The following is a 13,033-nucleotide window of genomic DNA, read 5'->3' as shown; positions in this document are numbered from 1 at the left end:
GGACCAATTGCGAACTACTGCAGCTGCTGATGCCATCTCTCTAAGTCACAAAGTCGTCGCACCCACCCCAAACCAATCTGAATAAATGTATACATGTCGATTAAAGCGGACTACACCACCTCTTCTAATCCGACATAGATTCTGATCCGACCATAGAATTGTATTCCGATTGAGGCGTATGATTATTTTTTATTCCGATTGAGCTGTTCCATGGCTTGACTTGTGTCCATTTAAACCCGGCGTGTGTGCAATTGTTATACTCACCAGCGGGGTGTGTATTAGAATACTGTATTAGTAGTTGTGTGATTGGTTTATTAGTTTAAACAAATCCACATCATACTCCGTACCAGAGGGTGGCGCTATGGAGCACTGTGTGACATTATAGGTGGCATTAGAAGAACAAGGTATTTTGTTTTGGCTGCTGCTGTGATGTTTTTTTTCTTCAACCTATTACCGAACATTCACTAGTCGATTCTTTATTAGACCATGTAGCTTTTAAATGTAATTTTACGAAAAACAAAGAAGTTGTTTTCAAACACAACTCTCCCTGTGAAGTATTCTGTCACTTCGCCGTCTCTGCGGTGCTGAGGATCGTCCAGGACATTACATCATAGGTTAAGAGATTAGTGTTTACCAGCCAGAACTAAACTTAAACATCCTAAAACATTCCACGCTTACGTGTATTAGTCAGGACCAGTTCACACATTGTGCTATAATGGGGACGAGCAGGACGTACCTCAGCATAGGGTATGCTACGTTTGGTACGCTGGTGGGAATTTCGGCCTTTTTCGTCTGGAACATCGCGTATAAACAACCATGGACGGCGGCGATGGGAGGCTTGTCAGGTATGGTCACTCACTTACGTCTCATATCTAACACATCTTCCCTTTTGATGTTCCTCATACCTTTTGCTCTAAACCCCACCTTGCAGTAAATATGTATTTGATAGTCATCTGCATCATCTTCATCATTAAGCATTAGACCTAGATCTCAGTAAGTAAGCATCATCATTTAACAAGATATTAACTAATATACATAACAATAAATATACGTATGTAGTATGTATGATTATGTATATTACATCTACATGTTATTATGTATCATTGATTATGATCCTCAACACTAAATACGATGCAGACGCTCCTCCTTGAATCCCTGTCGCAACAACCCACGTATAGGATATAACACGATGGTTGGCAAATACTGTTGATACATAACAACAAATTAAAGCGGTCATGTTTATTTCTGTCACCAGGAGTCCTGGCCCTGTGGTCTCTTGTGACACACATCATGTATCTCCAAGACTACTGGCGCACCTGGCTCAAGGGGCTCAAGTTCTTCATCTTCGTCGGTGTTGTCTTCTGCCTGTTGGCCATCGTGGCATTCATCACTTTCCTGACCGTCGCCATCACGCAGAAGCAAAGTAATTCATAATGCATACTTTTTATAGCAATATAAGTACATCAAGGGGTATTAGCTTTTACATGCATAACAATGTTATTTATCACAATGTATCAAGATCAATTTGGATAACATTACTACTAATAAGTTGGACACCGACCATAACTGATACGGTTTGGACCAAGCTGTCCATCATGTTGACATGCGCTACAAGGGAAATAATGGAAAGAGTCACTCTGTCCTACAGCTCCAACTGACCCACAAAGCCTGTACCTGTCCTGCATCTGGAGCTTCATGACCCTCAAATGGGCCTTCCTGTTGGCCATGTACTCACACCGATACCGCCAGGAGTTTGCAGACATCAGCATCCTCAGCGACTTCTAGTCCACCAACCTCGTCGGACTCACTGGAGAATGCTTTTGATGGAGATTTGAACCGCATGAGCTGTTCAATGAGCTTCTGTTTCAAGGCGAGGAAATGCGTGTAGTGCTGGATTTAAAAATAAGTCATGAGACTCTCTTCCACATGCATTTGTCCTACGTGCTTCATACACACAAACAGTGGTTTTACAACCTGTTCTCCCACTTGACGTGTGTGTGTGTGTGTGTGTGTGTGTGTGTGTGTGTGTGTGTGTGTGTGTGTGTGTGTGTGTGTGTGTGTGTGTGTGTGTGTGTGTGTGTGTGTGTGTGTGTGTGTGTGTGTGTGTGTATTTCTTTTTTTTGAATGCCAGGCTCATTCTTTTAAAGGACTACATACCTATCGGAAGAGTAATTTTAACTGCAACTACCAATGGTGTATAATGTATTTTGTTGTACCACAACACCGAGTGCTAGAACGGAAACTACTCAAGCTTCATTTTATCAGACACTTTATACGTTAATGCTGCCCCCATTGCTTTGTCTGACGTCCCCAGCGTAACGTCTGGAAGTAACAATATTTCTCCCTTAACCAAGGTCACTTTGGATAAAAAAAGATATTTCCTGGTGAAGTCTACCGTCATACTCACCTTTTTTTAAATAGCTTTTCTGATGACAGTGAACATCTATGTAGTATGTAAGCCTGTCTGTCCATAGCCATAAAGATTTTGAGCCGAACAAAGACAGAAATGTTATTATACTCGGGTAGTCATTTAAGATGAGGAGTCATTGTTGGAAAACAAAGTTTGTTATTTATCTTTTGGTTGTAGTGCGGTCTGAGGCATTACATTCTTGGCTTCATGAAGCAGATCCTATCAATATAAGTAACACTTGACATAGTCATGTGTTAAAAGCTACCTTTTTTTTTTAAAGCGGCTGCATAGAATGCCAATTTTCAAAGAACAGGGCCTGGGTCGTTATACAGATCATTTCAGTTTTATGCCACTAGGTGGAGACTTCTCTTTGCTTGCTGAGTTAATTTGACGACTTTAACATTCCCCTTCGGAGAAAACATGGAATTTATTAGACAAATAATTGCACTTTAGATTTTGAATGATATTTCTGCTTGTCTACTTTGGCATTCGTCTACAGACCCAAATGTGTCATTACCACTACACACTCTCATCATGTATTGCTTGCCTCTAGCTCAATACAATATTGGCATTTCATTGTTTGGATTTATTATGTTTGTGTTTGTCAAATTGAACATGTATTTGTAAGTTATTGTTTATAACCCAGGACTTTTATTATGTTTTTTCCTAAGCATATAAGCCCATTACTGTTATTTTTAAAGAATTTTAAGGAAGTTGGTATGAGATTAAAAATCCCTTAAACATAAACATATTTTGATTGTGTTTTTAGTCATTTGCCCTAGTGGGAAAATTACTATTGCAACAGGAGTATATATATATTTAATAATAATAATAATAAATGAAATTTATATAGCGCTTAATATGGTACTCTAAGACGCTTAGACAGCATGGCTTATTTGACAGCAATTGGTGTAACTAAGCTCCACCCAGAAGGTTTTGAAGGTCATGGATTTCAAGATGTTTAATCAACGCCGCCTTCTGAATATCTCAGGTCTGCCTCATGCTACTGGAACTCCTCCCGTGATAAGGTACAGCATTGCTTTTCAATACTAATGCAGTTTAACTCATGGGGTCTATTCACAACACAATCTGCTGTGATAATACTCGGGTGGTCAGCTTTTCATATCTTCATAACAAGACATATTAATGACAAATAATTGCACGTCAATAGCTGTAATTACTGCTTGTATGCAACTTGCCCTTAAGATTTCCTAGATCCCTTTGTGTTGTTTTTTTTTTACCACTTAACTCTTTAATTCATCCAAATATATGTAATTCATTTATTTCCACTTTGTTAAATGACATGGCATTTGCATCTAGATTGTTAACGTTTTCCCTTAGCAGTAATGCTGTCTCCTACAGTCTATTGTTTGAGCCAAACAATGGCTGGTCATAGATGAGATGGAAGGGTTGGTGGCGTAGTTGTGCTAGATCAACCAGATCAAATACAGAGCCCTCCACTGACCTGCTGGCCCAAGGTTAGCTCAGGGTTAGATAAGGTGTCCACTAACAGCAATGCACTCATGGAGCCTAGTTGAAGGTCACATGTAACAATTAGGGTCAAACGTTTTAGCAATACGCACATACCAACATATGCTCCTCCTAGGTGCCACAGCCATGGAGCAGGACGGGTCCCGTTATGTGGTCGATCGGCCCACCTATAACATTGCCGATTTCGATAAAGATTTTGACAAAAAGGATCGGCAGTTCTCGGTGGGAGAGAAAGTGAAGAAACTCTTCAGGTATAAGATCCTTTACATGGATGCATACAAAAGTTACCTGGATAATATGTGACTTGCATTAAGAAAAATTAAACCTGCACTGTGACAGAATGTCATTGGTGGAAGGAAAGAGTAACGTAGTTCAAGTTAAAAGATTGTCCCCTGAATGGGGTTTTGAGCAGAGTGTTCCTCTGTGTCAGGTGCTCTGGGGCCCGGCTGAAGGCCCTGCTGTACAGACACCTGCCCGTGCTGAGCTGGCTGCCCCGCTACAAGGTCAAGGAGAACCTGCTCGTGGACGTCGTCAGTGGGGTCAGCGCTGGTACTATACAAGTGCCCCAAGGTCTGTCTCTGTCTCTCTCTCTGTCTCTGTCACTCTCTCTGTCTGTCTCTGTCACTCGCTCAGTCTGCCTCTGTCTCTCTCTTTGACCGTCTCTGTCTGTCACTCTTTCTCTGTCTGTCTCTGCCTCTCTCTTTGACTGTCCCTGTCTCTCTCTCTGCCTGTCTCTGTCTCTCTGTCTGTCTCTGACTATCTCTCTGTCTGTCATTCTCTATCTCTGTGTCTCTGTCTCTGTCACTCTCTCTCTCTGTCTCTGACTGTCTCTCTGTCGGTCACTCTCTATCTCTGCCTGTCTCTGTCTCTCTCTCTGACTGTCCCTGTCTCTCTCTCTGTCTGTCACTCTCTATCTCTGTCACTCTTTCTGTCTGTCTCTGTCACTCTGTCTGTGTCCCTCTCTAGAAAACCACTATTAGGTGAATGTGATCAGTACAAAAATGTTCTAGCACGTAGTCTTTCTAGTCTGGTTTTACGATTCTAGACTCTTGTCCTGTGCTATCTCTATCTTCAAATAAAGTGATAACATTAACACTAGCCTTCTCTCGCGTGGTTTCTGGGAGCTTCTATAGCCAAAAACAATATTTCCCAATAACGTGGCTGCAAACGGACAGATGAACGTGGCTGCGAACGGACAGATGAATCTAAATGTTTTTACGTATTGTATTTGACAGATGAACTATCATATTGTCTCCTTTCCTCAGGCATGGCATTTGCTCTCCTGGCTAGCCTTCCTCCGGTAAATGGCCTCTACTCCTCCTTCTTCCCCCTCATCCCGTATTTCTTCATGGGCACGGTCCACCAGATGGTCCCAGGTAAATCTGGGAGATTTATGTGCACTCCTCTTGATTTTTAGGACCAGTGATTAGTTTCCCGGGGCCCCTGGGCTGCCCTGCTTCAACGAGCCCACACTCTGCCCTTAGTCTTCCCAATAGGCTGCCTCAAGGCGACGGTAAAACAGATCATCATCAGGGCCATGTGTCCAGGTACCTTCGCTGTGCTCAGCATCATGGTGGGAATGGTGTGTCTGCGGCTGGCCCCGGAGTCAGACTTCAGTCATTTCAACGCCACACTCAACGCCAGCGTCGTGGACACGGCCAGGATGAACGACGTCCGGCTGGGAATATCTGGAACACTCGCCTGCCTCACAGCTATCATACAGGTAATGCAATCAGTTCTGCTTTTGCTGCCTGAAAGACCTCAATCGGCCTCTATTATGTATATAGATCTATAGATCTATAGAAAAAGCAGTTCAGTAATTCATCACGTTGTCGTCACATTGTCGTCGCGCTGACGTCACGTTGGCGTCACGTTCACTTCACGCTTTCGCCGTCACATTGGCATCACATCGAGATCGCACTGACTGAAAGATGTCATTACAGCTCATTGCCGATAAACTGTTGTAGCGTTGCTGGGCATTGTGTTGTCGCCCCTGTGTCGTGTGTAGATGGGCCTAGGCCTCATGCAGTTTGGCTTCGTGGCCATCTACCTCTCGGAGTCCTTCATCAGAGGCTTCATGACGGCTGCAGGACTGCAGATCCTCATCTCAGTTCTCAAGTACATCTTTGGGATAAAGGTGCGGCCCTACAGCGGACCCCTGGCTGTAGTGTATGTAAGTGATGTCTGGAGGTTAGTGACCTGAGCTGTCTTCAGCTAAAGACCACGGTATAGTCTTTATATTTTGTAATGAACCTACCCTGTTCCTCACTGCGCTCCACTAGACTCTCAGAGACATCTTGCGCGGCCTTCGCCACACCAACATCGCCTCGCTGCTCTTCGCCCTGATCAGCAGTGTGGTCCTCATCGTGTCCAAGGAGCTGGAGGCACGCTACCGCCACAAGCTGCCGTTCCCCATCCCCATGGAGATCCTCATAGTAAGCAGCAGCCCTCACTATGCTTGTTTTTCCTATGAATTGCACTTTTGCATCTACACTTTGCATTGTTTTTGGATCTTTCTTTAACGATGGGTCTTTGTGCGTTTCTGCTTACATAGGTGGTGGTGGCCACGGCCTTATCCGGGCCTTTGGACCTGCCAGAGAAATATCACATGGACATAGTGGGGGAGATTCCTCTGGGGTAACACTTGGCCTCTTCAGCCTCAGCCCGTATGCAGGCCTGATTCAGTGATGTTATCATGTCTGTATCACTACCGCAAACCGTAACCACTCCTGGCATGTGTCTCCTAGCTTTCCTGCACCCATCCTGCCAGCAGTGTGTGAATGGGAGGACATGTTGAGCACTGCCTTCTCCCTGGCTATAGTAGGATATGTAATCAACCTGGCCATGGGCAGGACCCTGGCCGCCAAGCACGGCTACGACGTGGACCCCAATCAGGTGCAGAATCAACCACAACTGCTTGGCCTCTACCATGTCTTCAATTTATAATCGGACCCTTTTATCAAATATTGAGTACTATATCAGTTCACAAGCTGTTTTAATATTCATTCAAGATGACATGACATGATAAGTGTATCCTGCTATAGATTGCTAATATCAGTTCATCATGTTGTCACTTCACCTGGCTATCGTTATGCGTGTTTCCCCACAGGAAATGTTGGCTCTAGGATGCAGTAATTTCGTTGGGTCGTTCTTCAAGATCCACGTCATCTGCTGTGCCCTCTCGGTGACCCTCGCCGTGGACAACGCCGGGGGGACCTCGCAGGTGGGGAGGGGGCCCTGAGCCGCCCCACTAAACACATACAACCTGCAAAAGCAATCTAGGTCCCACTGATACCTGCCACACACCCCTCTGCCTCTTCCATCCCATAGTTTGCCAGCCTGTGCGTGATGCTGGTGGTGATGATCACCATGCTCGCCCTGGGCGTGTACCTGAAACCCCTGCCTAAAGTATGTGGGCGCAAAGCTGCATTATGGGAAAGATTGAATGAAGCGGCCGCCGCAAACATCTCAGCTGTGTAATATGTGGTACTGCGTCGCTCTCCGTTTATTGCAGTCGGTGCTCGGAGCGCTGATTGCGGTCAACTTGAAGAACACCCTGCTGCAGCTCTCTGACCCCTATTACCTGTGGCAGAAGAGCAGATTGGATTGCGTAAGCCTTGGCCATGCATCACAACGCCGCACGCGGTCATGCAAAGTCGTTCCATTGTTTTTCCCGGTGCCGATGTGATTTTTTTTTCTTGTATCCAGTGTGTGTGGGTCGTGACGTTCCTGGCTACGTTCTTCCTCAGCCTGCCGTATGGGGTCGCCATCGGAGTGGGCTTCTCCATACTGGTGGTTATATTCAAAACACAGTTGTAAGTGGGAGGCACGGGGCTTTATCATTAGCACTCGTTTCTAATTGCATGTCATTTCTATTTTAACGCAAACTTTTCCTCTCGTAGTCGAAATGGTTCAGCAATCGACCAAATTAAGGATACGGATATCTACAAAAATCCTAAAGTGTACAGTAAGGTACTGAAAATTCCCTAGCATTCACACAAGCATGCACCCACAAGCCCACACACAGCTACACACACACACACACACACACACACACACACACACACACACACACACACACACACACACACATAATCACATACAAACAAACACACACCAGCACCCCCGACACACACACACATACACATGCAGCCCACATACTTGCACAAGCATGTACACATTATTTTTGCAACATAACGTGCAAGTTACTGTATGTTCTCCTAAAATATGGTTCATTCCTGGACAGGTGGCTTCTGTGAAGGGTGTGAAAATAGTAAACTACTGCTCTCCACTTTACTTTGCAAATGCGGAAATCTTTCGACAGAAGGTCATCAAAAAGGTACTGTGAATGAATGGCCTTGTTTCACCGCCAATCACGGTCAACCCTGTTTGCATGCCTGCATTGTCGCTGTGTGTGTGTGTGTGTGCGTGTGTGGGTGCACGTGTGGTTGTGTTTACCTACAAGTGTTTGCTTGTAGACCAATCTGGACCCTGGCAAGCTTATCCTGGCCAGGAGGAAGTTTGTGAAGAAACAGCAGAAGGAGAAGGAGAAGGAGGATAAGAAGGACAAGGAGTCGCGACACAGGAAGCCCAGTAGTCTGGTCACCATGAAGACACAGGTGGGGCTCGCTCGGCGTTGAAGGGACCTGGAAGTGATAGAATACCGACCTACTCTACGGTGTAGTGAGGCACAGGAGCCTCCAGCCATTGAAACTTTGTGCCGTGCATTTCTGAAAAATAATTGAATCTGAAAGTGTTGTGCGCATAGTCTCTAACCTGCCATCACTTTCCATTTCATGTGCAATATTTATATTGTTTATATTCCCTGAAATCATTTGACACCCTGAGCGGTGAATCCGAGGGTATTGCATACATCCCTTATTGATGAGCGCCCGTCTCTTTTCATCTATTCCTGCCGCTCCTCCCCAAGACAATCTCACAGCTTGAGCTGCAGAACGACTTCGACCCCAAAAGTGATTCCCCCACCACCAGCTATGTCAACTTCCACTTCAGTGACGGTGGGTTGGAGGACCAGATGCCCGGCGGCGGGCCCCCCGACAGCCCCTCGGCCCTGGACTCCCAGCCCATGCCCTTCCACACCCTGGTCCTGGACCTGGCCGGCGTCTGCTTTGTGGACCTCAACGGGGTGAAAGTGCTCACCAAGGTTAGCTCCGTGTGTGTGATCAGCACAAGATCCCAGACGGGAACTATGGGTATGACGTGTATGTGGTTCAGCCTGTGGTGGGGTGGTTATAGATTTGGCGGGGACTTGTTGGGTAATGTTTTGACCAATCCAATCCTCCTCCCCACCCGAAAATCGCCATTTTGTTTTTGATTTTCTTCACCTCCAACCAGATGAACTCCTGCTATGAGATGCTGGGGATTAAACTGCTCCTGGCCAACGTTCAAGGTAAAACAATCAGATCTATTATTTGTGGTTGAATGACTATCTAGTAACATGGCCAACAGCCGAGGTGAGGACAGCCATGCGTGACGTCGGTGTGCCGCGGGTTTGCAGCCCAGGTGTACGAGGAGCTGAAGGTGGGCGGGGTGTTTGACGGCCAGGGGGGGATACCCCGGACCCACCTCTTCCTCTCGGTCCACGACGCCGTGCTCCACGCTCAGCACACATCCGCCGGAAACACCGCAGGACTGTCCAAGGCAGGCTCCGTTCGCTACTCATGTTACGACCGGCCTTTCAAAGACATGGGCTGCATTCGATCTGGCACACTGTTACGGTCATTATTCCTTGCACAGTGAACGCTGTATAGTACACTATTAAGAATAGTGCGCTATATCGTTAAATCCATCAGCAAGACACGTATTGTCTCATAAATCAGCAGACATGTTTTTGCAACCCACTGACGGCTTATTTGCATAAAGAACAAATATGTGCTGGACAATCTCCAATGGATGACAAAGCAATCAGCAGTGCATCATGGGATATGTTGAGGAAATAAGTGCGTCAGTTGTACACCTATTTAAGGCGCACCTATTTAATTGAGTACTATATAAGCCCTATATGAGGAACCAGATTTATACTCTCACACTGCAAAATGGTGACAATCTAAATAGTGGACTATCAAGGCAAAAGTGGACCAATTCGAACACAGCCAATGTCTGAAACATGGCCTTCTTACCACCGATCTGTTGCTGGAGTACTGGAATGCATGTCAGACTGTATGCATTTCAACATGTTGTTCTCCGGGTGCAGGAAGAGAGGGAGAGGCGAGAACTGGCCTTCAATACGGACGATCAGAAGGACCTGGAACAGGTACGTTGTCATTCTCTGTGATCTGATATCAAACGCTGACGTGGGGTTCCTGCTGAGGCATACTGACACAACAGATGCAGTACGCTATATCTAAAAAACGAATTTGTTTCTCCACAGGAAATGTTTTGAGCATGTGCCGCATGAAGGAATCTTCCGTTGTCTTGTAATTGTAATAAAATGTCTGACATATGCTGTAGTTCTAAACTTGTGTGTTCTTACTCAACAACAATTTGCAACAGGTCATACACAGTTGTATATTTTGTGGTTGTAAGCAGTACTTCCTTCCCCTGATGGAGCAATAGAGAAAACAGTATATTGACTCATAATCCGGTGCCTGGAGCAATAAGGCAAATATGACCCACCGCTTATATTACTGAGTGAACTTGCTGACCGAGCGGATAAACATGCAGAGAGAGAGAGAGAGAGAGAGAGAGAGAGAGAGAGAGAGAGAGAGAGAGAGAGAGAGAGAGAGAGAGAGAGAGAGAGAGAGAGAGAGAGAGAGAGAGAGAGAGAGAGAGAGAGAGAGAGAGAGAGAGAGAGAGAGAGGGGCGAGAGAGAGAGGCGAGAGAGAGAGAGAGAGAGCGCGCAAGCTCCTGTAATTAACTGAGAAGTGCACTGGGCCACAGCTGTGGGATGATGCTAGACTAGCAGTCTGTTGGCCGTTCCCTGGTGAGGAGACAATGTCTCGGGGAAGGGAGGAAGGCATAAAGAGCGTGGCATCAGCAACTTTACATACAGTTGCTCTGCTCTGCTGCTATATAACCTCATGAAGAGCTTGGAGTGCTATATAACCTCATGAAGAGCTTGGAGACCGTTGCTTTTGCTTTCCACCTCAAACTTCATAAAGAATAAAGCCACACAAAGAATCTGATAATCAGCAATTACCACGGATCCCACTTTATGATATATTATGTTTGTATATATATATATATATATATTATAAAAGATAGAAAAGGGATGATAATTGAGTCTTAAAGGTTAGAATGAGCAGGTATAGGTTAGATGGAGCAGGTCTGGGTTAGATGAGGCCGGTCTGAGTTATATTGAGGAGGTCTGGGTTAGATTGAGCAGGTCCGTTGTTGATTGAGCAGGTCTGGGTTAGATTGAACATGTCTGGGTTAGATGGGGCAGGTCTGGGTTAGATTGAGCAGGTCTGTGTAAGATTGAGCAGGTCTGGGTTAGATTGAGCAGGTCTGTGTAAGATTGTGCAGGTCTGGGTTAGATTGAGCAGGTCTGTGTAAGATTGAGCAGGTCTGGGTTAGATTGAGCAGGTCTGTGTAAAATTGAGCAGGTCTGGGATAGAATGAGCAGTTCTAGGTTAGATTGGGCAGGTCTGGGTTAGATTGAGCAGGTCTGGGTTTGATGAAGCAGTTCTAGGTTAGATTGGGCAGGTCTGGGTTAGATTGTGCAGGTATAGATTGGATGGAGCAGGTCTGGGTTAGATTGAGTAGGTCTGGGTTAGATGGGGCAGGTCTGGGTTAGATGGAGCAGGTCTGGGTTAGATTGAGTAGGTCTGGGTTAGATGGGGCAGGTCTGGGTTAGATTGAGCAGGTCTGTGTAAGATTGAGCAGGTCTGGGTTAGATTGAGCAGGTCTGTGTAAGATTGAGCAGGTCTGGGTTAGATTGAGCAGGTCTGTGTAAGATTGAGCAGGTCTGGGTTAGATTGAGCAGGTCTGTGTAAGATTGAGCAGGTCTGGGTTAGATTGAGCAGGTCTGGGATAGAATGAGCAGTTCTAGGTTAGATTGGGCAGGTCTGGGTTAGATTGAGCAGGTCTGGGTTTGATGAAGCAGTTCTAGGTTAGATTGGGCAGGTCTGGGTTAGATTGTGCAGGTATAGATTGGATGGAGCAGGTCTGGGTTAGATTGGGCAGGTCTGGGTTAGATTGGGCAGGTCTGGGTTAGATTGGGCAGGTCTAGGTTGGATGGAGCAGGTCTGGGTTAGATGGAGCAGGTCTGGGTTAGATTGGGCAGGTCTGGGTTAGATGGAGCAGGTCTGGGTTAGATGGAGCAGGTCTGGGTTAGATTGGGCAGGTCTGGGTTAGAATGAAGCAGGTGCCAAGCCTCAGTAGCTGGCAGGTGATACCATTGGTATGCCGCGGAGGACGCATGAATGCATTTATGAAGCCATTAACAACTTCTTCCAAAGATATTCTGGCCTGCACCTGGTTCACTGCTCTCCACCTCTTTTTTTCTCTTCCTTCCCCGAAAGCAAATTGGCACCACAAGTGATTACAAGGCTTAGACAGCAATCAGCTTTCATTTGGAAGGCCTTGACTCTCTGTGATCTACATCTCCCTCCCTCTCCCTCTCCCCCCCCCCCTCCCTCTCCCTCTCCCCCCCCCCCCCCCCCCTCCCTCTTGTTTCTCCCTCACTCGCCCGCCACCTGGGGCCTGCCATGAGGGGAGCTGTCTGCGCCGTGTCACTTGACATGGGCTTGGGTTGTCCTTGTGCAATCAGGGTTCGGGGTGGGTGCTCTCGTGAGAAATTAAATGAAGATCCTGCCGCAGAGTCTAGGCAGCGCCACTCTAATCTGTTTTCACTTGTTTTGACTTCCCAACCGGCGGTTTGTTGATTTTGGTGCCGGTCGCTCTTGTGAGCTTCAGATGGCCGTGGAAGCTCTTTAGACTTCATTCATTTACCCTTACAGTTGTTGGAGCAATCATCCCTTAATTGGGATGCCAGTCAAAGAAAAACAAAGACCATAAACACGCATGGACTTCAAAATGAGGGGACGTTTTTGGATGTGTATATATATATATATATATATATATATATATATATATATATATGCAGCAACCTTTCCTTTTTAAAAGTTAAACTCCAATCCCATTGAATAAGGACATCATTCTTGCCAAATC

At 45.9% G+C, this 13,033-nt stretch overlaps 2 protein-coding genes across 3 annotated transcripts; both read left to right on the top strand.

Annotated features, from left to right (window-relative positions):
- Window positions 1-345: 345 nt before the first annotated feature.
- Window positions 346-3,157, top strand: slc48a1a (solute carrier family 48 member 1a). The gene is made up of 3 exons (XM_060041988.1): window positions 346-845; window positions 1,256-1,423; window positions 1,649-3,157. Exons 1-3 carry the CDS (start codon window positions 716-718, stop codon window positions 1,783-1,785), a joined length of 435 nt encoding a protein of 144 aa, XP_059897971.1. The 5' UTR covers window positions 346-715; the 3' UTR covers window positions 1,786-3,157.
- A 136-nt stretch (window positions 3,158-3,293) lies between these two features.
- Window positions 3,294-10,367, top strand: LOC132448478 (solute carrier family 26 member 9-like). Of its 2 annotated transcripts, none has more exons than XM_060040964.1 (20): window positions 3,294-3,438; window positions 4,017-4,152; window positions 4,332-4,471; window positions 5,167-5,277; window positions 5,449-5,624; window positions 5,910-6,074; window positions 6,184-6,336; window positions 6,456-6,538; window positions 6,649-6,796; window positions 7,011-7,124; window positions 7,232-7,309; window positions 7,416-7,511; window positions 7,610-7,716; window positions 7,804-7,873; window positions 8,148-8,240; window positions 8,380-8,520; window positions 8,844-9,065; window positions 9,257-9,311; window positions 9,420-10,175; window positions 10,293-10,367. In XM_060040964.1, exons 2-19 carry the CDS (start codon window positions 4,028-4,030, stop codon window positions 9,659-9,661), a joined length of 2,319 nt encoding a protein of 772 aa, XP_059896947.1. In that variant the 5' UTR covers window positions 3,294-3,438; window positions 4,017-4,027; the 3' UTR covers window positions 9,662-10,175; window positions 10,293-10,367. The 2 variants fall into 2 exon arrangements, with proteins under 2 accessions (XP_059896947.1, XP_059896213.1); XM_060040230.1 differs by having other exon boundaries at window positions 8,832-9,065.
- The last annotated feature ends 2,666 nt before the right edge of the window (window positions 10,368-13,033 follow it).

Source organism: Gadus macrocephalus, chromosome 1 (assembly GCF_031168955.1).
Source record: "Gadus macrocephalus chromosome 1, ASM3116895v1".
NCBI lineage: Eukaryota > Metazoa > Chordata > Actinopteri > Gadiformes > Gadidae > Gadus > Gadus macrocephalus.
The sequence above is the reverse complement of the archived record's forward strand: the minus strand, read 5'-3'. Positions and strand labels throughout refer to the sequence as shown.